General features: G+C 50.0%; 1 protein-coding gene across 1 annotated transcript in view; it reads right to left on the bottom strand.

Annotated features, from left to right (window-relative positions):
- The window catches only part of EPAS1 (endothelial PAS domain protein 1), an 88721-nt gene that overhangs the window by 23790 nt on the left and 37068 nt on the right, over positions 1-27863 (bottom strand). Inside the window, exons 2-6 of the mRNA XM_007459966.1 lie at positions 14481-14671; positions 5621-5772; positions 5113-5197; positions 1586-1704; positions 1281-1486 (exon numbers count right to left, since the gene is read on the bottom strand). Of these exons, the coding sequence (XP_007460028.1) occupies positions 1281-1486; positions 1586-1704; positions 5113-5197; positions 5621-5772; positions 14481-14671 (753 nt within the window). The remainder of the gene's footprint in view (positions 1-1280; positions 1487-1585; positions 1705-5112; positions 5198-5620; positions 5773-14480; positions 14672-27863) is intronic.

Genomic DNA, 27863 nt, shown 5'->3' with positions numbered 1-27863 from the left:
CAGCAGGAACAAAAAGCCTCCCATCAGTTATGGGGTTTGTGGTTCTCAAAGCGCTTCCATAGCCATCATCTCATCGCACACTGATCCTGTGAAACAGGTGCAGACAGTATTCTCATCTGCATTATAGAGAAGGGGAAGCTGAGATCTCAGGGTTTCTGGAGAAACCCTAGAAGGGGAGAGGGGAGAGGTTGGAGCAGCAGAAAGCTGCCACAAAAACTATGACTCTGGACAAACATGGTGACTCTGGACACTGCTGAAATCGGGTCAGGTGGCGAGATCCCTGAAGGCCACCTCTGGTCATGCACTAGTCAGCAGACTGCAGTGGCAGCTCCTCGAGCCAGGCCTGCCCAGCCCAGCCCCTGCTCCTGGCCTGTCCTTCCCTCTCTGATGGCAGCCACTGCCCACGGCATCTATCCTTCCCTGGCTTCCTCCTTCCACCTCCCGACCCGCCCATGTTCCCAATGCCCAGGCACAGAGGGGAGGGCAGAGGACGGGCAGGGGGGAGTCAGAGCTGTCCCTCCCACCACTTCCACAACAACCCAAGCCTCTTCCCCACCTGTTTCGAGCCTCTCCTCAAGCTGAAACTAGAGTGACATGGATTACATGTGCCGTCTTAGGCGCTCTTTCAACTACTCTAAAAAAGCAGCAATTTAGGGTGAGGACCACAGCTAACACCGAACACTTCCTATTGGATTGGAACTTAGGCCGTCTCACTGAATCAAGGCTCTTAACCACTATGTTCTCTCATAAGAGAATCTCCAGTTAAGCCTGGCTTTGGGGGTTAGGGTCTGGCTTAGTTCCCTTTCTTGAAAAGCCTTCCAAAGTAGACTGGACAGTGGCTGGAATGGAGGTGACGCAGGAGGCGCAAAGGCCGAGGAAAGAGCTCATTCATTGAAAAGAACACACAGGAGCCACGCGGCCGTAGGGCCGCTTCCAGGACAGAAACCAAATCTCCCATCTGGCCTCTGAATTGGGGCTGCTAATGGAGATCTCTAGACCCTCGTCTCCTGGGGAGGGAGAGTGGCCTGGAGGTTTCCTAGGAGCCTGACACATATGTGGAGGAATATGTACACACCACCGCGATCCACCATGACAGCAGCAGCACCCCAGATCAGCTCTGCTGTGACAACAGGGGACAGCCCAATATGGTATGAGGAACCCCTTGGTGGCACTGACGGGATGAAACAGTGACCTGCACCCAGCAATACAACATTAATGCCGCAGACCCACACCCTGACCACAGGCGCGCGTGCGCGCGCGCCCCCCCGGCCGGGCCCCACCTGTCGTCACAGTAGGTGAACTTCATGTCCATGCTGTGGCGGCTCAGGAAGGTCTTGCTGTCCAGGGGGATGTCCATGTGGGACGGGTGCTGGATGGGCTCACACATGATGATGAGGCAGGACAGCAGCGGCTCCTTGCAGCCGCAGAGACTGCTGTGAGGGGGGCAGTTGTTGTAGACCTTCACCTGGCCCGTGCAGTGCAGGACCTGGAGACCAGCCGCGGAGGGTCAGACGTGGAGCCGAGAGCCGGGGGCGGGGCCGGGGGGGGGCGCACTCGGTGCTCCAACCCAGGCCCGACGTCCTACCTTCCAGGTGGCTGACTTGAGGTTGACGGTGCGGCCTCTGCTGGTGACCGTGCATTTCATCCTCATGAAGAAGTCCCGCTCTGGGGACACGTCTTTGCTTTTCTTCCCAAAACCAGAGCCTGGACAGAGAGAAGGGTAGGGGAGCCACAGCTGAAGTTTCGTGTTTGCATTCAGAGCGGGGGCAGCTTTTCAGGGCAACACGTGTGTGTTCCCCGAGGAGCGGCGCTCTGAGCACGCGCAGCCTGCCCTGAATGCTCCGTGCCACCCTGGCTGTGGACCGAGGCTCGCTCATCTCCAGCCTGTCTCCCACTGCTGAAGGGTCGGGGCTGTTCCAGCGTGTTATCGCCCACTGCACCTCGCACTCCAGAGCGGCCAGGCGATGAGTGACCATCGGCCGTGATCCCAGCAAACCTCTCCCGGGGCGGGTCCAGGTTCCAGAGAATTCCAAGGGACAGTCTGGGCGAGGCCACAATTACTCCAAGGCGATAAGCCTCTCGGGTTGGATATGTCCCTTAGACAGCCCTGTCTTTTCTTCATTCCTGTCCCTCCGGTGCCCTAGTTTCAACCTGCAATGGCTGCACTCAGGAACGTGCACCACTTGCTTTCTCCCCTAAAGTGACATAGGTCAAAGGTTCAAGAGAGACGCTGCTGGTCCAGATCTCCTGTGGGGAGATCACCTTGAGGATTAACTCAGCACAGATCATATCCTTTCTCAGCCAGAATCAAATAAATCACCAAGACAAACAAGATTGCTTCCTTCCTTATAGTCTCCAAATAGCCTGCCATTCAGAACCTCTCCCACTTTTTGTTTAAAAAAAAAAAAAGTGATGAATGCAGTAAGTGCCAGCTGAGCCCCCCTGCCCATGTCTCAATTCTGCCATCCTGGACCTTCCAAGTTACACTCCCGCCCCCTGCCCAGCATCTCAGAACAGACCAGAGCCTTGTTTCCAATAATCACACCCCTCCCTCTGGCATGGCCACCAGCTTCTGAACCTGAACCCCCAGGGGGCTGTGACTTATTTGGGTGACACAGCCCCTAGTCACTGTGTGTTGAATGAATTGTGACACCTTTGAATTTATCTTCAACATCCCTAGGAGAGCCCCCTAAGTAATAGACCAGATGGTGAATCTTTTTTTTTTTTTAAAGAGAGAATATTCTCCATCATGATTATAAAACCATCTCTCCCATACTCAGTTATGTTTCTTCCTACAATTCTAATTCCCACAAGTGGGCTTTGCACATCATGAGACATTCCTGTATCTTGGGGCCTGGACACAGCACCAGCACCAGCTCAGGTGCTGAGAAGTGGGCTGGAAGGACTCATCTGTGGCTGTGACATGGGTTAGGGCTGTGGCCTCCTGACCTGTTAACTTCTGAGTCTCCCCCATTCTGCCATTTGGTTAATCTTTCTAAACACAGCTCCAACCAGATCACTCCACCTCTGCCTCAAAACTTCCACCAGCTCCCCTCTGTCTACAAGGAAGAGGACCGAGGCCCAATTCCTGGCCTTCAAAGCCTTGCACACCAGCCTCGCAGTCTTATCTTTCCCTGGGTGCTCGCACTAACCCTGTGCTTACAGATCATTCAGGTCGGCACCTTCAAAGGCTTTGCTGATTCACTGATTTGGATCCCAAGTCCTCGACACAGGGACCAAGAGATCTAAAGTTCTACTCGGATCAACAGAGTAGAGTCCTGCTGAATCATGGCAACTGGGAGCTGGAAGGTCCTAGACTTTGCCTGGTCCAATACTGTCACTTTGAAAAGAAAGACTCCCAGAAACAGAGCAATGAAGTGACTCGGTTCAGATCACATGATCAGATTGAGACTAGGGTCAGAGGTTGAACTAAGACTGAGAACCCAAGGGCCCAAGGGTTTCCAGAGCAGAGAAGAAATTAAGAGACTTTTTGGTTTTCGTGGGCTCCCAGCACCTGTTTTAGAAAGGGATTCAGAAGCTCTGGCAGCCCCTTCCTCACAGAACCAAACAAGAGTTTCTCAGAGGCACAGAGAAGACAGTGAACAGCCCAGAGTGCTCCCCAGCCTGTGTATGCCTGGAGCCAGGTGGCCTTCGGGAGGGAGAGCAGAGGCGCTGGGCGGGGAGGCCGTGGTGGGGTGGGTAGAGGTGGTGGTAATCCTGCGCTTTGCAGGCTCGGTCTGTAACAAGGGTAGAAGTGGACCAATGAAGTGTCTGCTTTTGCAGCATGTGTGGTAATAAGAGCAAAACCTTGCAGGCTTGATACCACTGCCTCTGTCATTCAGGTTGGACAAGCACACACTCCATGGCAGTGACAGGTGAGAGATAGAAAAGGGGATGTCTAGACTCGGGCACAATCTGCCCAGGGCAGAGATCGACTCTCAGGTTCAGAAGGGACCTTGAAAGTCATTAAGTCCCCTTCTTCTCAAAGCTTCAGTCCACTTGACAATATGCCCATCTGCGCTTTTGCTTGACTGTCCCCCGTTACAAGAGATGATGCAGCAAGCTCTGATTGTCACTGCAAAGTGCTTTCTGCTTGTATAGGCCCTTCAATCCACCGGCATCTGCTGGAGGCCTCACAGGGAGGGTGCAGTGCACGAGACCTTATAAATCTCTTCTCCATCAAAAACTACCTGTCCCATTTCTTATCACCAGGAGGCCAGATTCCTTCCTTGGCTCCCGGGGTAGCTAGTCTCTAAAGGTGGCCCCAATGAGCCACATCTCCTAGTATTCAGGGCCTCCTGTAGTTCCCTCCCACAGTGAATGGGGCTGGCCTGTAACTCACTCTAACAGCAGGATGGGGCAGAGTGGTGCTGTACCAGTTTCAGGACTAAAGCCTTCGGAGAGCCTGGCGGCTTCTGCTTTTGCACTTTGGGGGAGCCCTGAGCTTCCGTGTAAGAAGTCTAGCTATCCTGGAGACCCCACGTGGAGAGGGAGAGGCTCCGATACCTCACAGAGTGAGAGGGAGGTCCAGCCGTGCCCGCATCCCAGCCGAGCCCCAGCCTCCAGCTACCGGCCACAAGGTCCCAGAGGTGTGGGTGAACCCGCTGGTCATCCCACCAAGTCCAGCCTCCTGACATCACAGGGAGCAAAAGAACCACCGACAGAACCCGCAGAATCATGAGAGCTAATAAAAGTACTGTTTAAGCCACTATGTTTGGGGCAGTCTGTTACACAACTGTCTTAGGGACAACCACAACGGTTCCCATGAACATTTTGGCACAGATGAGCTGATTGGTTTGGGTGGTGTCATTTGGCAGAGATGCTGGATGCTCAGGTGATGAAACCTTCTGGAGACAGTGTCCTAACCTGAAGGAGTGCCCTAGGAGTGTGACATCAGGCCCCAGGAAGAGCCAGCGAGAGATCCTTCTGAGTACTAGGTCCTTCCAGGGCCCTCGATCTCATCTCCTAGGCTCTGCTGGGTTTTTTATGGATGTCAGTGTTTTTAGATCATGATGGCCATGTTCCAACCATCCTACATTTGTAGACAAAGGTAAGGCAGATCCCCTCCCAGGTGGTGTGAAAAGAAAAGAAACGCAATGAAGAATACGTTACCATTTTTGAGACTCAGGTTCTCACGGATCTCCTCATGGTCACAGGGATGAGTGAAGTCAAAGATACTGTGCCCTGTTAGCTCCACCTGTTTCAAAAACAAGGTTGGGCTTCATTATTCCTAACACTGAAGAAGAAATCTCCAAGAGGAAGCTGGGCCCCCTTTTCACATTTGGAGAGAGGGAGGAGGCTAAATCAGGTCTTCTCATGTTCCACTCCACAGGTCCACAGACACACCAGCGTAACAGACTTCACGAAGGATGTGGTTCACAAGGGTGGCTCTGTTAATCCAGTCGGCAGAGCTGTCCACCAGGGTGGCCATCAGCAATGCTAAGCCCAATGCCAGGGGTTCTCAGTGTGTTCCTGAGGTTTGAGGCTTGAAATCAGAGAGAAGCAGGGTGGGCATATGCAAGGAGAGGTCAGGAGGGATGTGATCAGAACCTTCCACTAATTTCTACCCACAAGTGGAAACGCTTTCCCTTTCTGAAAGAGCCAGAGGAGGGGGTGTCACCTGTGTGAGTCCCAGGAACTTGCTGATGTTTTCTGACAGGAAGATCATGTCGCCATCTTGGGTCACGACGGCAATGAAGCCCTCCAAGGCTTTCAGGTACAAGTTGTCCATCTGCTGGTCAGCCTCAGCTTCAGGCTGACTTTCAGAGCAAACTGGAAAGAGACAGGGGGTGGACGGCTTGCATCAATGTGTTAAAGCAGACGTGACTGGCATGGACGGATGTCTGCCAGGGATGGCTCAAAGGCATTAAGTGGATTCTTCTGGAAACACACACTGCCAACCATCCAAGTGTCCACCATAGGCTCAAGCAGCAGGCATTTGATGAACACCACTGCACAGAGGACACCCTGACAGGAGCTTTGCGGGCAGTACGGTTGTTGTGGCCGCATACTTGTGGTACCAGTGGCAGTGGCAGCAGTAGTGGCCACAGATGCAAAGGCAGTTATAGGAGTAGTCAGCCCAATAATTTCCCCTAATGGATGTTGAACAATGACAGCATATCAGGCACTACACTGAGCATGCTATATAATCTTCAAGACACCTGTGGGGCAAGTACTATTTTTTTGCCTCATCTTACAGATGAGGCCTGGAGAGGTTAAGTCATTTGCCTAAGGTTTTAGAGGTTGTAGCCAGTGGACTCAGGCAGCTGAATACAGAAGCCACACTCGTAACCATTCATAGGCTTTGGACTAGTCCTCCTATTAGGCTATTATGACTCTGCGTAAGTAACAACCTTTTTGAATATTAGTTTCCTCATCAGCTAAACAGAGATAATAATTCCCATCTCTTTGAGTTGTAAGGATTAACTACGTATGTAAAATTCCTAAAACGTACTAACTATCGTGATTCTCTCTCCCTTCTGCCCCTCTACGACACTGTCACTGTCTTCAGATTTACTCAAACCTGGACAGGGGCTGCGTGGCACACAGAGACACAAATCTAAGTAAAAAATTCAGGTTGACAGAACTGGGCACCCAAGAGGCATACAGACAGTAAGTGCTGAAGGGTTCATAGGAAGAGGGGGTCGCTTTGGGGTGGTCAGAGACAACTGTTTAAAGAAGGGCATTTGAAGACATGCGTGAAAAACAGGGATCTCCCTCTGTTAAATGAAAGGAGGGCTTTCTGGGCCTGGTGGGTTGGGCCGACACTGGAAAGCATGGAGGTGGCAGAGCCTGGAGAAAGCTCCCTCCAGGGACGGAGAACAGGTCCACCTGGCTGAAGAGGAGGGTCCATTTCCCAGACTTATCGACTGGCCTCACGACGTGGGTCCAGTGGCCTGGAGCAGTGGCATCTCAGACCACTGCTTTGGGGAGATTCATCTGGCATGCAAGGCGGTTTGGAGTGAGGACCAGAGGTGTGAAGCCACGTGAGGTGGCTGCTGCTGTGCCGGTGGCAGGCTGCAGAGGTGGTTGCTAGGGGCAACCTGGGAAGGCGTCCACTCCCCAGCCAAGCGCTTTGAGGAACCCTGGCCTATGAAATATACCTCTGCTATGTGCAGAAGGCAGACTCAGCTCTTGTCCCAGCAAATAAAGCTCTCAGGCCCCAGACCCTTGGCTCTTATGGCTCAGACCACAGACTTTATTTCAGCCCTGCTTCTCCTAGCTCATTATTTAACTCCAAATGTACATTCACTTATAAAAATTTGTATTCATCCAGTACAAACATAGAGCCCAGTATGCCTCCCTTAATTTACAGAACAAGAGGATTAGAGAATAATTTGTCACTTATAAACGTTAACATTCACTTAACTAAAAAAAAAAGGAGTCTTTCAAACTGAGACTGTTCTAGGGAATGTAAAACGCAATGCATTTATGGGCCACTTGGCAAGGGACACATGGATGCTGTGAAATGAGGTTCAAGGGCCTTTCTGGAAGGGCACTGGATTTATTTGGTTCTCTTTTCTCTTTTCCCTTGAGCTCCTAAATTTAAGCTCTGGGCCATATGCTGTTATTCCTCAAGAAGAACAAATCCAAATTAGAAGATGTTCCTACCAAGGGGCCTCAGGGGCACCACTGTGGACCATCCACCTTCAGGACACAGGATCGGTGAATGTGCCGAGGTCACTCGTGCTGCCCAGGGACAGGCCAGCCTTTAGAGCCAAGAGTTGGGCCATACAGAGTGAGTAGTAGCCTAGTGACTTCCCTCTGTTTTGCTAAAATGGTAGAATGGAATGAGGGACATTCTTTCCTCTTCATAACCTGATTCAGGTGGCTAGCCTATGGGAGGGGAGACTGTCTGGGAATGGCCTTTTTACCACACACATACCCACACTTGATCCCTGCTTCGGGCGCCTGCCATCTAACTGGTTAGCTGAACTGATGATAGCGAACCAAAGTTCCGGGTGTGGGTGGTGCCTCGGTCAATGTTCATGCTCTGGGTTAACACCTATATTTAAACAAGGGCTGCAGGAGAGACCATGACTTGACTCAGTGCTTTCAAATTGGAGCGTGCACCGGAACCACCAAGAAAACTTGCTAAAACAAGGATTTCCGAGCCCAGGGCAAAGTAAGAATGTGGGGCCTCTTGTTGAAACATTAAACCATGCCCAGGGCCCTTCTGTGTGGGACCGCACAGGTCACACAGAGTCACGGAGCCACCCTGGATGTGCCCCCTGCCCAGAGTTCCTGAGTCGGTAGGTCTCAGGCTGGGGGCTGAGAATGTGCTTTTCTACCAAGTTCTCACGTGATGTGGATGCTGATAGCCCTAAGACCACAGGTGGAGAATCACTGCCTTAACTCAAGGTCCTATGAGCGACCCTAATGCCGGGAAAATCAAGTTTGGCAGGTGGTGACCTATTTGGGGGATGGGTGAGGAGAGGTTTTCAGCACTGTTAAAAATCACACCAGAGAGGTGAGCACCTTCTCCAGACAGCAGAGGCCAGCCCTGTGATTTCTGGCCTATTGAGATTTTCTTCTCTTCAACGTCTTTGATCTCAGTGGCAACACTGACTTCAAAATCTGGAGTAATCCCAAGACAACCCTATTTGGGTTAACTAGGCCCAGAGGAAATAGTTCTGCTTAAAATTTCCTGTTTTTTACCAGTTCCGACACAGCCAAACTGGTTTCCACCCGTGCCCAGTACACTTGCTTCCAGGAGGTGGCGAAATTGGCTGTAGCAGCTGGCCAGCTGGCCTCCAGGAGGGAGGGAGAGGGGTGCACAGGGCCCACGAATGGAAACAGAACATCTTGGAACTGAAGTCACAAGGGCTGGGGGGCCAGGAAGCCAGCAGGCCGGCCCCCGGGAACCCTGGGACAGCAAGGCCTCTTTCGTCTATGGAAGGCTTTGCTGCCGCAGCACCTGCCTATACTCCTGGGGGCTTCGGAAGGAACCTGGCCAGTGTACTGTCAGCTTGGAGCTGAGGGTGGAAACTGCGGGGCCGGATGTAGCCCTTCACCCGAGGGGCCGGGGGCTCAGGCACATCATCCGGCTGAAGACGGCTCTGCCTTCTCCTCTGCTCTTTCTCGGGAGCATCACATCTTCTGATGGGATCATTAATCTCTGACTCAGTGCTAAGCACACAGAAAATTCTTTCATTCACTACGCAGTTACTGTGCTCCTGCTACATGTCTGCCCCATGCTGGGCACGAAGCAGGAAATCAGTCAGGTCATCTGTCAACAAGTGACGCTTACTAGATGCTCAGTCCTGTCCTAGGGAAAGTCAGGTGTAAGAGCATCCTTTCCCTCAAGGAATCCACAGACTGGTGGGGAAGAGAAAGATGAACCGCCGTAAGGCTGCACGACAATCCAGAAGAAACCCTTGGTGCCGAATAAAGAGGAACCCACAGTAGGTGCTCCATACACCCTCAGCAGGGTCTTTAAATTGCCTTGGGCTCCAGGTCTCAGCTACTTGCTTCCCAGGACCCTTCAGGGTCTGACCCCAAAGAAGAGAGGTGGGTCATGCAGATCAGAGGCACTCTGCAGAGATGCAGCATGCTGGGCCCAGGAGCACAACAAGGTTCTTTAATGCTAAAAATAGCCCCAGTAAACAGGCTTTGATGACTCCCCACAGCCAGGATATGCGCGGGCTGAGGTTTCGGAGCACTTTTTCCGGAGCACCGCGCATTTCCTTCAGGCAGCACCACGCGGGGGGTGGAGGGGGGACGGGACCCGAGGGGCAGCAGGAGCTGGGCGTCTGGGGCGAGCGGGCAGGTGGCAGGGCAAACGCTCCTGACCGGGCCTCTGGGACCAGATCGTCCCAGGGCTGCTGGTCAGGGTGCATTTTTATTCCACCAGGGTTATTTTACCTCTGTTCCTAGTCTGAGAAGTTCCAGGAGTGTTTTGACTGGTCTTCAAACCACCCTGATGTGACCCTCCTGGTGCAGATGTGCTATGCAGATGTGTCACCGGGTAGTTATCAACGAAAGGGCTTTCCTTTTACACCAATTCTTCCCTCCAGCCCACAGACCCACAACTACACCCAGCCCTGGGTGTGCTGACTGCAAAAGCAGACCCAGTCAAGCCATGAGGAAACTTTTTTTTTTTTTTTTTTTTCGCAGGCTCAGCGGCCATGGCTCACGGGCCCAGCCGCTCCGCGGCATGTGGGTGGGATCTTCCCGGACCGGGGCACGAACCCGTGTCCCCTGCATCGGCAGGCGGACTCTCAACCACCGCGCCACCAGGGAAGCCCGAGGAAACTATTTTTGAATCACTTACTGGGTCGTTAGCCCCACCTTTAAACTCCACCATTGCCTGGTAGTAGGCTTGGGCTACCCTCACACCTTTGGCAGAACGCACTGTGTTTTATCTGACCTTGCAGGCCTCCCAAAGGGCTTTGAAAGTCCACCATTAGAAATTCATTCCTTTATTCTGTGCATAACTTACTATCCTATCTCACTTCTCTGTGTCACCCTTCATAAGATGTCGCGCTGGGCTGGGGTCAGTACATACCTGCTGATTGACCAGACTTTTTTGGTTTAAGTTAAGGGAATGATCTGAACAAAGCATCTCTAGAAGAGACTGTACAATTAGCTTCTCTCAGCCATTAACATTCTGGCATGAATCAGCCTCTCAGCTCTTCACCAAACAGGACAGAAAAAGGCCTTGGTTTGGAAGGTGAGTGGGGCAAGGGGGTGAGACAGTAAAAAAAAAAAAAAAAAGTAGAGGTGAAAGCCTGGGAAAAGAAGTCCGAACGGGGGACCTAAGAGGGCACCAGAAACCATATCTGCCTCCACAATTTTCCCTCTGGTCTCACTCTCTCCTGCATGAAAAGGTCATGGCAAAAAACGAAAATCACTTGTCCCACATTTTAATGTCTTTCCCTTAGTAGTCTAGAGACGAGGAAATCATAATCTCTTGTTAAGACTGATGTCTTCACTAAGCAAATGCCAATGAATTAATAATAAACCTGACATTTGTCTTAGAAAGCTTGCTGCACATTGACCTCTAGCTCTCATGTAAAATGAATTTGATTTTACCTCATATGAGTATGGGGGAAGCCAAAAATCAATTTTATAGTGAAAAGCCAGCTCTGCATATCTACCACTGTTTAAGGCTGTCTGAATGCAGGAGTGAACCTCATCTGGTTACAGTTTGCGGAGCTCCTCTTGAAAGAGGATTTAAGACAATCAAGTGGTATTTCCACTGATGTTCCCGTCAGAGTGTGTTCTGTTCTCGGCCCAGCGTGGAAGCTAATATCATAAAGCTATTGTTTCAGTTTGCTTCCTGTGATACAAATCTCAATCGGCCGCCCAGACTCCCAGCCTGAATTTCTCAGCATTGAGGTTTCCTCTCCAACATTCCCACACAGAACAGCCTACTGTGAAAATCAAAGGGAAACGTGTTACTAAGTAAAGAAGAAACTTTTCTAAAGCAAAACCTGGTCTTTTTTAGCCTTTTGAACTCTGAGGTATGCAACCAGCTATTTCCTATCATAAAGTGAGCCAACATCGGCGCTCACCTTTGTTAGAAATGCTTCAATAATGGATCTGTGGTTTGTTTTGACTTGGGAAAGCTTGGCAACCCTGCATTTTGCTAGAAATTGCTAGAAGGTGGTAAGAGGACAGTAAGGGTTTACACTGGGTTTTCATTTACATCATTTTTTCCAGAAGACTACTCTTATTATAAATCAATTTGCTTGTTCATAGTAAGTTTTATCTCTTAAGCTATAACTTACTGAGAGCCCATATGTGGCAGGCAAGAGGAAAAGGGCTTTCATATCCAATGTCCACGGTAAGTACTGGTATCCTCTTTGTGCGGATGAGAAAGTAAAGCTCAAAGGTAGTCAAGAGGTTTTCACAAGGCTGCAGAGAAGGAAGGCAGCCCGACTGAGGTTCCAGGGCAGGTCCAACTGTCCACAAATCCTGTACTCCTTTTCGCTGCATTGCATGTTTTGAAGAAGCAAAATGTGATTTAAAAAGAACAAGATCCTGTCTCGCATACAATTCCTAAAAACGATAACAACAATTGGTCTAAAGAATGTGTGGCAGCGGCCTGGAAGAGAAGGTACAGAAAGCCATCCACCTCCTCCTCCCCCAGGTGATGCATGTTTTATGAGAACTGCTCCTTCAAGGACGCCCAGACCAGATGGCCAAATGTGGACACTTTTTATCCTTTTCTGTCATTTCTTTCCTCGGGACCGAGAGGACCAGAGCTGACACGCTGAGGGCTCTGCTCTGGTCAGTCCAGGGCCAAAAGCCCAGCCAGAGCACAGGCACTTTGCTTCTACACTTGCAACCGCCCTGGGAGGGGATGTGTTGATGTCTCGCTGTGGCCACTCTGGTCCTATCTCCCTGGGCATATCTGGCACACAGGGGGTTCACGCCAGCACACATGCAGGCAGATGTGCTCAGAGCCTCCAATATGTGTCCTGTCCAAGCCAACCCTGAACCACTGAGGGGGACGGTTATGCACGGGAGAGCTCGGAAACCAAGGCGGTGCACCAAGAGCAAGGGTAGAAACAGTCACTGAGTGTGTGAGGACCTCCTGCAGACCCCAGTGCTCAGGGCCAGCCCCTGGTGCCTCTGTTTAACTTTGGTTCCCCCTCCAAGGGAGAACCCTCCCTTTCCCCCAGTCCTCAGCCCTCATCCACATCTCCGCCTGGCCAGGTTTGCAGAATGCTCCTGCCCTCCATGTCTCTCTTCCCATGGATTCAAAAGGACTTGAACTCCAGGCGCTAAATGTGTGACTTGGAGCAAGCTTAATTTTGCTGTGCCTCACTTCTCATCACCTGTGAAATGAGGAGAAACATCCTACAAGTCCAAATTCAATCAGAGAGATGTCCCAGGATTAATGTATTACTCCTTTCGGGGCTCCCTGCTGGTGGAGGAACAGGGGTGGTGGTGGTGGTGGAAGGAAGCTGCGACAAACCCAAAGAAATCCGTGTCGAAGAGGGGAATCCCAAGTATTGTAACAGGGAAGTTGAGATGCTTCTGAGTGTGGGGAAGGGGTCTCCGTTTAGTCACTAAGTCCTCCACTCCCTACTCTGTGCAGACGTAAAGATGATTCCAACACTACCGGACACTGCCCTCACCTGTCCTGGAGGACAAGCTTCTTTAAAGGAAAAAAGTACACACGTGTCCTGCGATGGCATCGCCAAGCCTTTCTTATACTTCAGCCCATAGTTCCCTCTTCCTGTAGCATCTAGGGTGACAAGTCTGCCATTGCCTTGCACTGTTTCTTTCAAAGTATTTCTAGAGCCCTGGGCTCTCTCCCTCCTGTCTGCTCTTTCTTGAGACTCTTTAAATTCGCAGTCCAGGGTTAGCCCTCCAACCCTTGGACCCACTGAGCTGTCATCCTACTTTCTGAAAGTCTTCCCCCCATATCCTTCCTGTGCTCCAGGGCCCAGAATAGCACATGCCGGCCTGGCCTCCCCACCTCACACTGGATTCCCTCTGCTCTGGGTTTCTTTCCCAGAATAGCCACTTCATAACAGGATGGCAGAGTCAACCCCACTCCAAGGCACACGGCTCACTAAGGAACACTGAAAAGCCAGCGCAAGAGAACCTTCCCTTGCCAGCCCTCCTCCACTCACCACCTTGGATGCTGCCACCTGCAGTGCCACAGCCAGGTGGGGTGCGGAGGGGCACTGCCCGCTGCCTGGTTTTGTTAAGAAACTGGCAGACTAGAGGGGACTGTCGCGTCAGACCTGACACTGGCAGAATCCCCAGGCCACCTCCGTCTGGTCAGGACTAACAGGAAATGGTATTTAGAAGAAGGTGAGCTCTGAGGGGATAAAAAATGTTTCGTGAACTTGAGACTTGCAGAGATTATCAGGGGAGGTGAGAATTAGTTGGTTCTGAGGGGAGACTGTTACCTGTCAGGGGCTCCCCGGTGAGTAGCGTGGCCGGGTCTGGCGCTTTACAGACTTTCTCTCAGTTAATGCTTAAAGACACCCCATGCAGTAAGTATTTTAACCCCTTTTAACAGATGAGGAAACTAAGAGCAGAGACACTGAATACTTTGCCTGGGGTCCTGGCTAGTAAGACGAAAAGATCCTATGGGCACACCTCCGCTTTTGGAGAAAGTGGCCAGCGGATAAGCACTAAGGTGCTTCCTAAGGATTCATTCACCCTAGACTGGAGTGTGGGTCTGACAGCCAGAGCATGGGAACTGGGGAGCCAGCAAAAGCTGCTCTCATTCTCGTAGCCCTCTCTGTCCCCTCAGCTTCCAAGCACTCCCCTGGTCCTGCCCTTGCTCTTCAGCCCATGGCTGTACTCACTGCAAAGGCCACTGCTGGAAAGATGTTCAACGAAAGAGGACAAAGCGCCAATGACGGCGTTCCTATGGGTGGAAGGTTTGCAGAGTGGGCGTTCCTGGGGAGGAAGACCTTCCCTCTGTGCCAGTGGCCTTCCAACTCTGGCCCAGTGGCGCCTCCTGCATGCGAGGACACGTGGGGAAGGAGCCCGGGGGCCCGCAGCCTCACCTGAGGACAGGAGCTTGTGTGTACGCAGGAAGCTGATGGCCAGCCGCATGATGGAGGCCTTGTCCAGGTGGGAGCTCACGCTGTGAGGCAGGGGCAGCTCGTGGGCCAGCTCGTAGAAGACCTCCGTCTCCTTGCTCCGCCGGCACCTGGCAGCATCTCGGGACTTCTCCTTTCTCCTCTCCGAGCTACTCCTACATCGAGAGGCAGGGGTTAGTCTCTAGCACGTCACTTGTCATCCCATCACACCCCTGGTCACGACATCCCCGGGACTCCCCACCCACGGCACGGCCAGACCGTCCCGATGAGCTGACGCGGGCTCACGCCAGTCACCTGAGCCGCGGAGAGTCAGCTCTGAACTGTCAGCTCTGCCTTCATGCGTCTCGTGTCTTCTCAGCCGCCTTCCCCTCCTGCGTGCCATGGAGTCCACAACAGGGCTTCACGTGGGTGGGGTTTGAGCAAAGCCTTGCCGATTGAATCAATCCACTGGCAATGCCTGGGACCTGGTCCAGGGCTATCTGGGGACTGAGGTGAATGCCCAGGGATGGAGAGGGAAGGGTGAGGAAGCTGTGGCCAGTGGCCCAGATGGCTGTGTCAAAGCCTCTGGAGAACAGGATGAAGATCTGCTTCTGGATAAAATGCTCTTAGAGACAATGAAGCCCAGTACTGGACCTTAGATCCCATTTCGTACCAGAGAGTGAGTTCCACCGTAAAAATCGAAAATGCCACTAGAGCCCAAGAACAGTCAGCCAGACACCCGTCAGTCTGATGTCCCGACGTGCACACCTGCTGAGGGTTAAAAAGGACTGAGCACAAACACGATTCCTCTTTAATCCTGCCAGGACAGGCTACCAGCAGGCCTCATCTTCCTTCTCCTTGCAGGACAGAGGGCCACTCGCCAGCTCTGTACGTTTATATTATTTAACCTGATTAGCCTCAGTTTTCTCATCTGTAAAGTGGTAATACAGTGCTTGTCCCACAGAGTTAATGTGAGGATTGAATATGATAACTTCTGTAAAATCTTTTTAATATAAATTTATTTATTTTTCATTTATTTATTTTTGGCTGTGTTGGGTCTTTGTTGCTGTTCATGGGCTTTCTCTAGTTGCGGCGAGCGGGGGCTACTCTTCGTTGCGGTGCACGGGCTTCTCATCGCGGTGGCTTCTCTTGTTGGTGGAGCACGGGCTCTAGGTGCATGGGCTTCAGTAGTTGTGGCACGCAGGCTCAGCAGTGGTGGCTTGCGGGCTCTAGAGCACAGGCTCAGTAGTTGTGGTGCACGGGTTTAGTTGCACCGTGGCATGTGGGATCTTCCCAGACCAGGGCTCGAGGCCATGCCCCCTGCGCTGGCAGGCAGATTCTTAACCACTGTGCCACCAGGGAAGCCCCCAACTTCTGTAAAGTCTTTAGTGCCAGGCCTATCCCAATGGTAAGCAGTCAATGTTAGCTAATATCAATAACAAATATATTCATGAAAAGATAATCGTGAGAGTAAAAATGTTACAAGAGTACAGCATAATCCTATTTTCATGGAAATGTATTATACATAACACTTCTTATATAGGAAAAAGTCTAGAAATATAATAAAATACTAATAACTGTTATTCTTACAGCTATCACGTATATGGTACTTACTATGTGCCAGGGACTGTCTTAAGCACTACTGCACTGGCTTCTTTAATTCTCACAACTACCCTTGGAAGCAGTTGTTATTATTACCCCCAATTTATAGATGAGGAAACAGGTCCATGGAGACTAAGTACAGTAGTCTCCCTTTATCCACGGGGGATTCATTCCAAGCCTCCCAGTGGATTGCCTGACCCCATAGATACTACCGAACCCTACCTGTACTATGTTTTTTCCTATACTTAATGGGCAGGTAGCGTATACAGCACAAATATGCTGGACAAAAGGATGATTCATGTCCTGAATGGGATGGTGGGACACTTCACCATGTTATTCAGAATGGCATGAGACTTAAAACCTATGAATTGTTTATTTCTAGAATTTTCCACATAATATATTCAGACTGGGGTTGACCGTGGGGAACTGAAACCATAGAAAGTGAAACTGTGGATAAGGGGAGACTGCTGTAATTCACCTGCAGCCTCTGCGCGGGTAAATGGGGAAGTGGGGCTTTGCACCGGGCAGCTGGGCCCCGGAATCCAGGCTCTTCTCCATCAATGATGTCCTGCCTCCCTAGCTTCAAAACTGTTACAGTGTCAGGTCAGTGAGGTTAGGAGGAATTTTTTTCTTAGTGCTTCTCTGTATTTTCTTATGTTTCTATAAAAAAACAACAACCCTATATTGCTTGTTTAATAAACAAGTGTGTCTTTATTTTTTTAAAAAGGTGTCCAACGCAGTTCACGGCTCTCAAGGCCTCACCCAACCCGCTCCAGCTTACTCTGTCTATCCTCTCTCCTGAGACTTCCAAAACCAGGGGCTGCTTCTCCTTTTGTTTGGCTGTGCAGCCTGTTATCTGGACTGAAAATTCAGTATTTTGGGATTCCCGGAATGTTGACACGCCGCCTCTCAAACCTCCAAGACGTGGGCCAGAGGCACTGTTTTGACTTTACCACATGCTTCACTTTAGAAAAACAAAACAACCAGCTCCTTGGATGGATCAAGCATCATAGACTCAGACTGCAGGAGGAAACTCCAACAGCTGTTGATGGTCAGGAAGAACCTTCAGAAAAATTGTGAAACGAGCGAAATTGTTTTTCTTGTCCTATCTCCCTTTTCTGTTTCCTTTACCCAACTCACGTTTCCTCCTCTGCCCCTGACTTCCAGCTCTCAGAACTCTCGTCCCTGCACCCCACGCCTTCAGAACCTGCCCTTAGGATCACCCTGCTCTTCCTCCAGCCTGTAGTGGCAGTTTGTATACTAGTCCCTCTCATTTGCATTTTAATCCTGACCTCTGACTGTGGAGCGAAAGCAGTTGTTCGAGGTTTGCACGCATCCTGGCCCAGGAAGGGAGGGTGGGAAGGGGACAGGATGCTACAACTGTACCCATCACACCTGCGTGTCATGAGAGCCAGCATCTTTAGGACACTGGATTCCACTCTCCAGCACAACCGTCGTGCTCCCCAACAGAAGCATCATCAACGCATGACCAGCCATTAGGGGCCTCTAGAGAAGGCCTCCTGGGTGAAAGAGATACCAGCACATTTACATCGATATGACATTTACATCACTGTCTGCATGCACAGCGCTTCCCTTTGCCATCGCCCCTTCTTTGAAGTGGAAGAGCAGACAGAGAGGAAGAGCCAGGGAAGGAAAAGGCCGTCTGGAGTCAGTGCTCCGTCTGCCAATGGCCTTTGAGATTTGGCTCCTACTGCGTTCCCTTGGCCACACAAATGTTTACTGACACCCACTTTTATGTCGGGTGCTGCACCGAGAACCTTACATATATTACCTCATTATAATCCTCTTAACAACACAATTATGGTAGGTATTGTGAGCATATTTACACACTTGGGAACTGAGGCTCAGACATCATCCGTAACTTCTCAAGGTCACAAAGCAAGTGCCTACATAAGCTCTTGGAGGGTGTACAGTCAGTGAGCAGACACTTAGAAGTCCTGAGACATGTGGATGCTCCCTGTCTAATTCCATCCTCACCCCCTGCATATGAGATGGGCAAGGCAGGCACTGCTGTTGTCCCCATTTCACAGATCTGGAAACTGAGGCCCGACCAGGTTAAGTTACTTACTTAGGGCAGTTCTGCTAATTGGTGGCAGAGCTAGGGCTAGAACCCATCTCTTCTCAGGCCAGTACATACACTTTCTACCGCTTAACAGTTGGAGGTAGTGGCTTTAGCAAGAAATAAAGAAACAGCAACATCTTAACGTTTAGAAAAAGAAAGGTTGAGAATCTCATGCAGTCTCTTGGTTTAAAAGTCTGAGCTCCACTTTAGCTACCTTGTTTTTGCAGTTGTGCTCTGGGACCTGCATGACTTTAATTGGATTATCTAGTTAACCTTGACACAGCCCAGAGATATCTGTCTAACGTTGACTCTGGGAAGAACAGACAAACATGTGTAATGCTGCCATATTGAATTAGCAACACAGAAGAACAAGAATAATTAATGCTAAGTGTAAAGGTGAGACCTGCCTTGGCCTAACCGAGGCACCCAGTTGACTTCCTCACCCCATCTACCACAGGTTGGGCCTCTCAAGCCAACGGATCAGGGGACGGGAAGTTAGGAGGACTGGTGTTTTAACATGCTGGCCACACACTATCTAGCTATCTGATGTTGAACAAGAAAATGCATTCTCGGTGCCCTGACTGCCTCATCTCCGAAATGGGAGCCATCTCGTGTCTTCTTTGTCAAGATCAACTGAGATGAGGGTAGAAGGGCTGGAAGGACTAGAAAGCTCTCCACCAATGAAACCCTCAAGACAGATAGTAATGATCCCACTGCCAGGCTAATCTGAGCATTAGTCACAGTCAGACTTTGGACCTACAGCTGCTCATTGCCAGGTCAACGCTGTCTCAGGGCTGCAGGTGTATTTGTTGGTCAGGCTGATTTTGATCAGTTTGTTGGGTCGTGCAGCTGACCCTTCTTAGGTCAACGAGGCTTCATTTCCTAAAGTACTTGTGCCTTATTTTCTCTCCCTAGATGGGTGTTAGAATTCACTGCAATAGACCAGAATTTTTTTTTTTAATGATAATTCTAGACATGGCATATTACAATTCTCTGGTTTTTTGTAAAAAGATATTTTATCTAAGTTTTCTGGATCATCAGAAAAGACTCAGAAATGTATTTCTTATTCCAACTGCTCCTTCTACAAAGTCCCTGCTCCTGTCTTTCTTGGTGGTCCTCCTGAGACCACAGGGGCTTCCTGCACAATGCATGGTATACGGAACACACCACATGAATGTGGCCCTGGCTGACTGTGTCTCGGGTGGACCCAGAAGTGTTTACTGAGCTCTGTTTTGGACCTTGTGGAGGAGGTGCACATTCCTTGTTCTCGAGGAGTACGCAGTCTGTTTGGGGAGCCAACAAGTTGAAACATGCCCATGAACCAGAGAAATAAACACAGGCAATGAGCACAATAGGTGGTTAAGATAAGAAACAAGCCGATGTCAGCAAACAAGGTCAGGGCAGGCTACCCAGTGAGGCAGGAGTCCAGCTGATCCTAGAAGGACAAGTGGCAATACCTTACAGTGTTTGAGGGGTGCAGAAAGCACATTTTTTACACTTTATCTCATGTGAGTCTCACAAAACGCCTGAGAGATAGAAACTCCCATCCCCATTTAATAGACGAAGAATTGTGGAGATTTAGAGAGATTTGTGGAGATGTGCTAAAAGACACTGTCTCAAACCTAGTTCTTCTGGGTCCAAGATCAAAGGTTCTCCCCTGGCAGCAAGGAAACTGCTATTTATTGTCTACCTTCAACATGGACCAGGCTGTGTTAGATACCTTCCCACCAACTGGATGTCCGTGTACACTACAGGAAGACGAGAAGGGTGACGATTTGGAAAAGATACAGTGACATAAAGACTCCATGGTGGGGTAGGGGGGAGATGCTGCCCTTAGGTGAGCACCGACTCACCTCAGAAAAAGACCTGGAACCTTAGGTGTAGGATTAAGAACCAATACCCGAGCTCAAATGGAGTGTGAGTAGGAAGAAGGGGAATCGGTGCAGGATGCAGCCTGCATCACGCACGGCTGGGCGTGTGGTGCGGTGCCATCCGAAGTGACTCTACGGTGCTCCATTAAAAAAAGCTTCCGGTCCACCCTGCATGAATGTCTCTCCAAGCTACAGGTGGAGAAAAAGCGGTTTCTCTCATTTTGGGGGGACATTTCATATACACAAATTTATACGTATTCTCCCCAAGTTAAAAACTCAAATTCTGAAACACTTGATCCCAACTAAGGGAAAAAACCACTTAGGGACCAGGCAGCCAATCAAAAGATAAGGCAAAACGGACGGTCCTAAAGCTTCAGCATGCACATGCTATAACTCAACCAGGGAAAAACCGCTTTGCCCAGAGCTTCATTATCTTAAAAATTTCTCCTTAACTTTGGGGTTCTTGCTCTAAGCCTGGCTTAGAGACCCCTACTTAAGTCAGTAATGGAACCATTATCAGCTTTTGGTCAGCCTGGCTTGTGGCCCCCAAGATGTCACCCACTGCACCAATGGGGCTGCTTGCTTAATTAGCCATAGTCTCCTGATGTCTAGCGTGATTAGGGCTCCCATGCCTAATGCCTGTGGGCCATCAAGGAATCAAAACAATACACCTGTTCCCTATAAGGTTCGAAGGCTTAGAAGCAGAATGGATTTCAGCAGGTTAAGGAGAAAGACTGAAGCTAAATAAACCAGCCTGGATCAGTCTATTGGCTGGTGGTGAAATTCTAAGCTGGTGCCAATTCGCAGAAGGCTGTAAATGGATGAAATGAAGGTCAAATGCAATGGGGAGGGGGCTTTTGTGACCCTTCACTGAGGCTGTGCCACTGCTGCACGAGGGCTGCCTGAAGGAAGGAGCGTGCCAGGTCCCAGAGATCAGGACGAGTGGCTGCCCTACACCTAGGGGTTGATTGCTTCATGGATTAAATTACAGAACAGGACTTCCCTGGTGGCACAGTGGTTAAGAATCCACCTGCCAATGCAGGGGACGCAGATTCGAGCCGTGGTCTGGGAAGATCCCACATGTCGCGGAGCAACTAAGCCCGTGCACCACAACTACTGAGCCTGCGCTCTAGAGCCCGCGAGCCACAACTACTGAAGCCCGCGTGCCACAACTACTGAAGCCCGTGTGCCTAGAGCCCGTGCTCCGCAACAAGAGAAGCCACTGCAATGAGAAGCCCACGCACCGTAAGGAGGAGCAGCCCCGGCTAGCCGCAACTAGAGAAAGCCTGCACACAGCAACAAAGACCCAACACAGTCAAAAATAAATAAATAAATAAAATAAATTTAAATAAATAAATAAATTGGAGCAGAACCAAAGCTGGTGCTTCTCAATCTTGGCTGCTCACAGCAATCATCAGAGAAGCCTCAAAAAACTGATGCCTGGATTCTACACCTACCCCCAGAGAGTCCTATTTAATAGCCCAACGGTGCAACCTATTAAGGGGTTTTGAGGCTTCCCGTGTGATTCTCCTGTGCAGTCAGGGCTGGGAACCACTGTTGCAAAGCAGTCAGCTTTAAAATAAAAACGCTGTTTTTGTGTGTGTTGTTTTGTTTTGTTTTGTTTTGTTGGTGGAAGGAAAAGGAAACTGATATTTACTGATCACTGGGGCTATAGGTGCAGTTCATAAACATTCTCATCTGATCCTTATTTAAATTATGCAGTGGTATTGGTCCCAATTTTGCAGAGCAATGGATCTCAACTTTAGCCTGCAGAAGAATCACCTGGAGGGCTTAGTAAAAGGTTTCTGCGCCTGTGATCACCTGTCTTTGGAGGACTGAAACTCAGATCTACTTCTTAAAACTAACCACATCTCTCCCCCTACCATGCACTGTGTCCACACTCAGCTAATTTGGAGTCACCATCATAAACCAAACAGTTATTTATCTAGGAGCTCATGTGTGGCCATCACTGTCCCAGAGGCTATGACTGACAGAAAGGGGGAGGTGAAAATAAGGAGACAGACTTGAATCGAGGCCACATAAAAGGCAACAACTCCTCAAAATAGCCACCTCGGGAGAAGGTACAAACTTTATTCTGGTGAAATGGCCACTGCTCTAAGTATTTTGGGAGGTCCTTTAGAAAGAACCTCAGAGTCACACAAGAAAATCAATCATAATACTTCATAGAACATACATCCTTTTTTTTTTTTTTTTTGGCGGTACGCGGGCCTCTCACTGTTGTGGCCTCTCCTGTTGCGGAGCACAGGCTCCGGACGCGCAGGCTCAGCGGCCATGGCTCACGGCACCAGCCGCTCCGCAGCATGTGGGATCTTCCCAGACCTGGACACGAATCCGTGTTCCCTGCATCGGCAGGCGGACTCTCAACCACTGTGCCACCAGGGAAGCCTGAACATACATCATTTTAAACCCCAAACGACATTTATCCTGTGTAGCCACCCCCTTTAGTCACCAGACTTGGCTGTGGATGGGTCTCAGTTGTTTGAAAGAATAAAATATGCCCTCAAAGATAAGGCCTTGCCACAATTGAAAGTATTGAAAAGAATGGTCTTTGGCTCTGAAGGCAATTCCAGTGGCAAAATATGTTAACAGACGGTGGTGTTGGCCGACTTTCTGGGATATTCAGATATGTGCCGAAGACAGTAGTGATGCGTAAGGGAATCTATTATATAGATTATAAATTATATAGGAGAGGAAAGGGCATCAAAGTTAGCCAGTCAAAATGGAAGAAATTACATTAGCAAATTCAGGAGAAACTGGGCAGATCAGACAGAACTCCACAAGGGGGAAAGGCATCAATACACTTCAATATGCATACCTCTGTGAGAGGCCTGGTCTCTGCCCTGAAAGAGAGCACAGCCCAACTGAGAGATAAGACTAATACTCCAGACTAGTGTATCAAAAGCCCTAAAAGAAGGGATACAAAGAAGAGGTCAGGGCTGGAGTGGCTAAAACAAGAACAGATATTTTCACTCAGCCCTGCCCTGAAGGAGGAATCCTGGGAAGTGTCTCATTTCTCAACCTCCTCACCTCCCCTCCCCTGGGGCTAAGCCCCCAGCTCCCTGACCCACTCTGGTGGTCTGTGCCCCTGAAGACAGGGCCTGGACTGCATTCAGAGCTGACAGTAATGTCTGGGGCCCACCCAACATGGCCCTCTAATGGTCAAATCTGCTTGGGGCCCACTGGAGATGCTTATCTGGTGGCCTTCTAGGCCCCAGGCAGCCTTGGGGAAGAGAGCAGCAGACCCAATTACCAAGCAGCCCCATAGGTATAGCCCATCTGGGGCTCCAGATAACCCAGCTCCTTACGTCATCTGAGGACATGTGCAGTCTCCAGCCCAGCTGGGGAAAGCGTGCATGCACAGGAGTGACAGTGATGATCTGTGTCTATGCTGAGCTTCACCAAGCCCAAACCTTAGCGGGGTTCTCTATGCAACATATTAGTGAGTAATACGGCCTTACATTTGTATCACTCATTACACCTTATAAAGCACTTTATATGTTAATCTGTAAATCTCGCCCAGTAAGATACAAAGAGCAGGTACCGTTATTCCCATTTTAGAGATGAGGAAAATTGAGGCTCAGAAAGGTAATGGGAATGTGTGGAGCTGGATCCAAACCCCTGAGCTCTGACTTTTTCAAGGACATGTGAACAGAGAGCCCATTGCCAAGCAGCACTAGATGTGTCACACAATTGGAAACAGACCTTCATTATGCATTACCATCTCATAACCTAGTTTAAGATATCACTTTTTAAAAAAAGGCTTTGGTGGAATAAGGGTAATGCATATTTAGTGCAGGCAATTTTGAAAATACAGAAAGGTATAAAGAAAAGAACTGAGCTCTCACTGGATTTATGCTTGTTACTTAACATTTTATCACGTTTTACAGAACTCTTTAGAAGTATTCCTAACAGCCAGCAATATCATATTGTATGGGTGGATCACAATGCACTTGACAGATGTTCAGAAATGATTTCTAAGTTCCAGCTGTTATAAATAACACTATGATAACTACCTTTGTATCAGGTGTTGCTTTTTAATTTATTTTTATAACACAAGATGACGCATATCCAGCTTGCCGCCAGCTCCCCGTGGCTTCCTCACCGTGATCGCCTCTGAAAGTTGAGGAGATGAATTTGGTAACAGCATCTTCAGGACCATGGCCACCATTACTGAATGTGGAGCCCCAGAGGAAGTGCTGCAGAGGGAGATACCCGGGGAAGGAATGCGGGGTGTGCGCACTGTCTCAGCAACGTTCCCTGCCCTCTGACCGGCTCTCTCGGGCTTCCTCTTCCCCTCATGCAGTGTCCAGGTTAAAACGTCTGAAGAAAGATGACCAACTGTACTGAACCTGGAGAATCCAGTTCTGCGAAGATGGCCACTCTTGTTGGTCAGCAGGACCTCATGCCCCAGTGTAAAAATAAGGTTTTCTTTCCACCTACCCCGATCTCAGCATGTCTAGTGCACTGATAGAGAAGACTCCCCATGAAGACGGGAGGAAAGCGTGCGTCCACAAGGAGCATTTGCCTGGCTCCCCACTGTTCTCTCCGGCCTCTGATGCCCGCTACTGCCCGAACCCCTCCACTGTGCAGACTCCAGCTGAGGGACTAATTAACCTCAGCAAGCTGAAGGGCTGCTGCTGCTACAGCTAAGAAAGAACCACACGCAGTGCTTGTCGTTTGATAAAGAACTCTCATCACACTGCCTCTGACTTAATCCTGAAACAATCTGGGGAGGTAGGAGTGTATCATCCCTATTTCACACATGACGAAACAGACTCCAAGGATGTTAGTGACATGCCTGGTGTCACCCAGTGATGGAGCTAGCACTCAAACCTACCATTTGACCCTAAATCCTATACTCCTGATGGCAATCAGGCAACCTTCCCCAAAATGCCCATAAGCAGATCCCTCTTGCAAGTTCAAAAGGTTTAGCTGAGCCGGGTGTATCGGGGGTGAAACCCTCTAAGGATACTTAATTTGATGAGCTCTTGGTCTGGGAAGCAGCAGAGGGGACATCCTGGTCACCCTCTTGTCCTAGGTCAAACCCACAATGACAAACCAGGCCCAGCAGGATCATTTGTCTCTACTTGGAGATGTCTGTCTCACAAAGGAAAAAAGTTCCTACTTTGCCCTCGGCATCTACAGACACCACAGGGTACAGGTTTCACTCTCGCTAGACTCTTTTCCTTGTGCCACTTCCCTGGACGTGAGGCTGTTTCCCCACACCCCAGCTGGTACCCGATCTGATTTAGGGTTTTCCTTAAGGCTTCTATCCGTCAGCAGCCTACTTCCTCTGGATCCCACAAGCTTCCAACAGCACAATCTATGGTTTGGCTCAAGCCATTCTGCCTATGCAGCCATCCTGTTCCTACAACACTGCCTTCAGCTAAGAGAACTGACAAAGAAATTGCACAGCAGAAGGATAAAGAAAAAAGTGCCCTGCCCCAGATGTAAAATGGATTTCCCAGCATGAGGCAAGCACTTTCTCTAGAGGGAGTGGGGAGCAGCTTACTGTCCTCTTGGTGGCTAAGACCTAGCGCCTGCTCTTCCCCTCGCCACACCTTTCCCGGAGGACACACTCTTCATCCCTAGACCTAACTGCACTCATCTTCCAGGACCGCCCACCGTCCATTTTCTCCAGGAAGGCCTCACCTGCCCTGACCTCTCCGCATCCCAGTTCAGAGACTCTGTGCTGCACCATCGGGCCCTGTGTTGTTCTCTACTCACTTCACTTCCATAGCTTTTGTCCCCCTAACCAGACCACCTATTCTGGAGGGAAAGGACCCCATTATCTGTTCTTCTGGAGTCCTCTAAAGCATAATTAGTACAAAGTGGTACAAATTGGAGACATTAGATAAAAACCACTTAAATGATTTCTGTTCTGTGAATTCTTCAAAGTCGCTTGCTGTTCTAGATCATTCATAAAAATCTAGGACTTCTCTGGTGGCTCAGTGGTTAAGAATCCGCCTGCCAATGCAGGGGACACGGGTTTGAGCCCTGGTCCGGGAAGATCCCACGTGCCGCGGAGCAACTAAGCCCGTGCTCCACAACTACTGAGCCTGCGCTCTAGAGTCCATAAGCCACAACTACTGAGCCTGCCTGCCACAGGTACTGAAGCCCGTGCACCTAGAGCCTGTGCTCCACAACAAGAGAAGCCACCGCGATGAGAAGCCTGCGCACAGCAACGAAGACCCAAAGCAGCCAAAAAATAAATTACAAAAAAAACAAACAATGGAAGACATAAAAATTCTAATCCAATTCCTAATTTAGAAAAAAAGATTTCCATCTGGGAAGAGCCGTAGTTCAGAGACACTCAAAGATGTTTGTGTGTGTGTGTTTCCCCAGCTCTTTGAATCAAAGTTGGGGTCTGAACTAACGCTGCTGACAGTTGCTGGTGGGGTCACACAGTCTAGAACTTCTCAAACTTGGCTCCGCCCACGAATCACCCCAGGATCCTGTTACAATGCAGTTTCTGACTCAGTAGGTCTGGTCTGGGGCCTAAGGTTCTGCATTTCTAACAACCTCCTAAATGATGCTGATTTTACAGGTCTGTGTCCACAGTTTAAATAGAAAGAGACCCGGGGACACATGAGATCTGGAGACCAAGGACATGAGGGAGATACCAGCATCTGGCTGGGTCAGTGCTACTCGGATGCTGTCCTTATCCATCCACAGCCACCCAAAGTCTAACAAGTCAGGTCTCCTCTTCTGCCAGGAAGCATCTTACTTTTTATATTTCTTTATGGGATTTCACTAAGCCCTACTTTGGTGCCCCTCTCTCCCTTCACATCTACCCCACGGCTATCATCTCATCCCTTCTTATCTCTTAAAACTCCATGCCTTGGGGCCAGTTCCAGCCCTACTTCCCCCAGCCACTTCCCTGGCCACCTTCACTCCCTTCTCCAAGGCGCTTCCTGCCCAAATTTCTCACTGGCCCTCATTAAAGGGTCTTGCTGGCTTTTCTATGCAAACCTGCTGCTATAACTAGACTGTAAGTACCTTGGTGCCTTGGTGGGGTGGGGCACAGACACAACATCTCCTACTTCTGTGCGTCCTTCATGGGACCTTGGACCAGGGCAGACAAACTAAGTAAATATTTGCTGCTTGACCGTAAGGACAATTCAAATGTGCCCTTTACTCTTCCCCTTTCCCTCTCAGGGAGGAAAGAAAATGTGATCCCTGGTGACTTGGCCTCCATCCCCAGCCCTGGAGACATTAGATGAAAGCCTTGCTCCTCTCCCGGGAGCTGCAGCTGGGTCAGCTGAGACTGTGTTTCGTTCTCTGCAGCTCCTCTCCCCTTCAGGGAAGAGTTAAAGCGCTGGGAAGTCTGCTTCCCACTTGGAAATCTCCATTTCCTCACGCAGCGTGAACAAGAGAACATCTATGGACAGAGGCCGAGTGAGCCAACTGCACAGGGAGTGAACTCACTCTGAATGGGGCTGTTCTAACGCCCGCCAAGTCAAGTCATTAAGATGCCGTCCCTGAGGTGCAGCCCCCAGCGTCACCTCGAGATAGCCCCTCAAATCTGGTCGGCAGAGAGGATGAATGGTGAGTCCAGAGCCTGGTGAAAGCAGGCTCTTTCATGAGCGGGGGTGAGGGGGACAGGACCCCTGCGCTGGCACCCTCATGGGGGCCGGGCTGCTGCAGAGGAGGCAAAGCAGAAGACCTCCTGTCTCCCACTCCCCCCCCCCTCACCACACGGAAGTAAAATTAACCCCCTGCTTTACACCGAGTTGCCCAAACAATTGCTCCTCAAAAGGCAACCAAGGGCTCGGTGGGGGGGGGGGGGGG

The sequence above is a fragment of the Lipotes vexillifer genome, unplaced genomic scaffold, assembly GCF_000442215.2.
Source record: "Lipotes vexillifer unplaced genomic scaffold, Lipotes_vexillifer_v1.1 scaffold666, whole genome shotgun sequence".
Taxonomy (NCBI): Eukaryota; Metazoa; Chordata; class Mammalia; order Artiodactyla; family Lipotidae; genus Lipotes; species Lipotes vexillifer.
The sequence above is the reverse complement of the archived record's forward strand: the minus strand, read 5'-3'. Positions and strand labels throughout refer to the sequence as shown.